The sequence below is a fragment of the Aythya fuligula genome, chromosome Z (genome assembly GCF_009819795.1).
Source record: "Aythya fuligula isolate bAytFul2 chromosome Z, bAytFul2.pri, whole genome shotgun sequence".
Classification (NCBI taxonomy): domain Eukaryota; kingdom Metazoa; phylum Chordata; class Aves; order Anseriformes; family Anatidae; genus Aythya; species Aythya fuligula.
This window is the reverse complement of record NC_045593.1, coordinates 44743043-44744735: the sequence shown is the minus strand read 5'-3', so window position 1 is coordinate 44744735 and position 1693 is coordinate 44743043. Positions and strand designations below refer to the sequence as shown.

General features: G+C 73.2%; 1 protein-coding gene across 1 annotated transcript; it reads left to right on the top strand.

Annotated features, from left to right (window-relative positions):
* Positions 1-262: 262 nt before the first annotated feature.
* Positions 263-1295, top strand: GAS1 (growth arrest specific 1). Its single transcript, XM_032206302.1, has one exon. The coding sequence runs from the start codon at positions 263-265 to the stop codon at positions 1271-1273; it is 1011 nt and encodes a 336-aa protein (XP_032062193.1). The 3' UTR covers positions 1274-1295.
* The last annotated feature ends 398 nt before the right edge of the window (positions 1296-1693 follow it).

Sequence of the window (1693 nt, the reverse complement as noted above, 5' to 3'; positions counted from 1 at the left end):
GGCTGCAGGGGCCCGCCGGCCGCGCGGATGGATTGATGCGAGGAGGGGACCCCATGCGCACGGTCGGCAGGAGCTTCGCAAACTTTCCCACCGGCGGCAGCTCCTTCTCCTCCTCCTCCTCCTCCTCCTCCTCCTGCTCGTCCTCCTCCTCCTCCCGCTCCTTCCCCTCCTCCACCGCCACCACCACCACCTCCTCCTCCTCCTCCTCCTCCTCCTCGCCTACCAGCGCCTCTCCCCCGCGACCCCGCGGCCGCCGCCCGCGATGCTGGCCCGGCACGGCGGCGGCGGGGGGCTGTGCTGGCCGCGGCCGGCCGCCTGGCTGTGCGTGGCGGCGGCGCTGGGCGCCGTGTGGCCGCCGCGGGGCTCGCTGGTGCAGGGCCGGCGGCTGATCTGCTGGCAGGCGGTGCTGCAGTGTCAGGGGGAGCCCGAGTGCAGCTACGCCTACAACCAGTACGCCGAGGCGTGCGCCCCGGTGCTGCTGCAGCAGCAGCCGCCGCCGGCTGCCGGCGCCGGGGACGTGCCGCTGGGCGCCGCGGGCTCGGCCGCCTCCCGGCGGCGCTGCCCCAGCCACTGCATCGCGGCCCTCATCCAGCTCAACCACACCCGGCGCGGCCCGGCGCTGGAGGACTGCGACTGCGCGCAGGACGAGAACTGCCGCGCCACCAAGCGAGCCATCGAGCCCTGCCTGCCCCGCACCAGCTCCGCCGGCGGCGCGGGGGGCGGCGGGGGCGGCCCCGGGGGTGGCCCCGGCCCCGGCCCCGGCGGCGGCGGCGGCGGCGGCGGGGGCGGCGGGGTGATGGGCTGCACCGAGGCGCGGCGGCGCTGCGACTGGGACAGCCGGTGCAGCCAGGCGCTGAACCGCTACATGACCTACTGCGGGAAGCTGTTCAACGGGCTGCGCTGCACCGCCGAGTGCCGCGCCGTCATCGAGGACATGCTGGCCGTGCCCAAGGCCGTGCTGCTCAACGACTGCGTCTGCGACGGGCTGGAGCGGCCCATCTGCGAGTCGGTCAAGGAGAACATGGCCCGCCTCTGCTTCGGCGCCGACACCGGCAGCAACGGCGCCGGCAGCAGCGGCGGCTCGGACGGCGGCCTGGAGGAGTACTACGACGAGGACTACGAGGAGGAGCCGAGCCAGAAGGGGAGGGACGAGGCGGAGGACAATGCGGGCGCCGAGCCCGGCTTCCCCATGCAGGCGGACAGCGCCGGGCGGGCCGCCGCCGCCGGGGCCCTGCTGGCCTCCATCTTGCTGCGGCTGCTGGCCGGCCTCTAGCCGGCACCGCGCCCCGAGCCCAGCCGAGCCGAGCCCCCTTCCCTTCCCTTCCCTTCCCTTCCCTTCCCTTCCCTTCCCTTCCCTTCCCTTCCCTTCCCTTCCCTTCCCTTCCCTTCCCTTCCCTTCCCTTCCCTTCCCTTCCCTTCCCTTCCCTTCCCTTCCCTTCCCTTCCCTTCCCTTCCCTTCCCTTCCCTTCCCTTCCCTTCCCTTCCCTTCCCTTCCCTTCCCTTCCCTTCCCTTCCCTTCCCTTCCCTTCCCTTCCCTTCCCTTCCCTTCCCCTTCCCTTCCCCTTCCTTTTCCCCTTTTCCCTTCCCCTTTTCCCTTTTTCGTCCCTCCCCACCCGGCTGTGCACTGTGCAATCCGGCCCGGCACGGCCCGGCAGCGGGGGGAAGGACTGCGGGCCTTGAGCTGAAGTGGGGG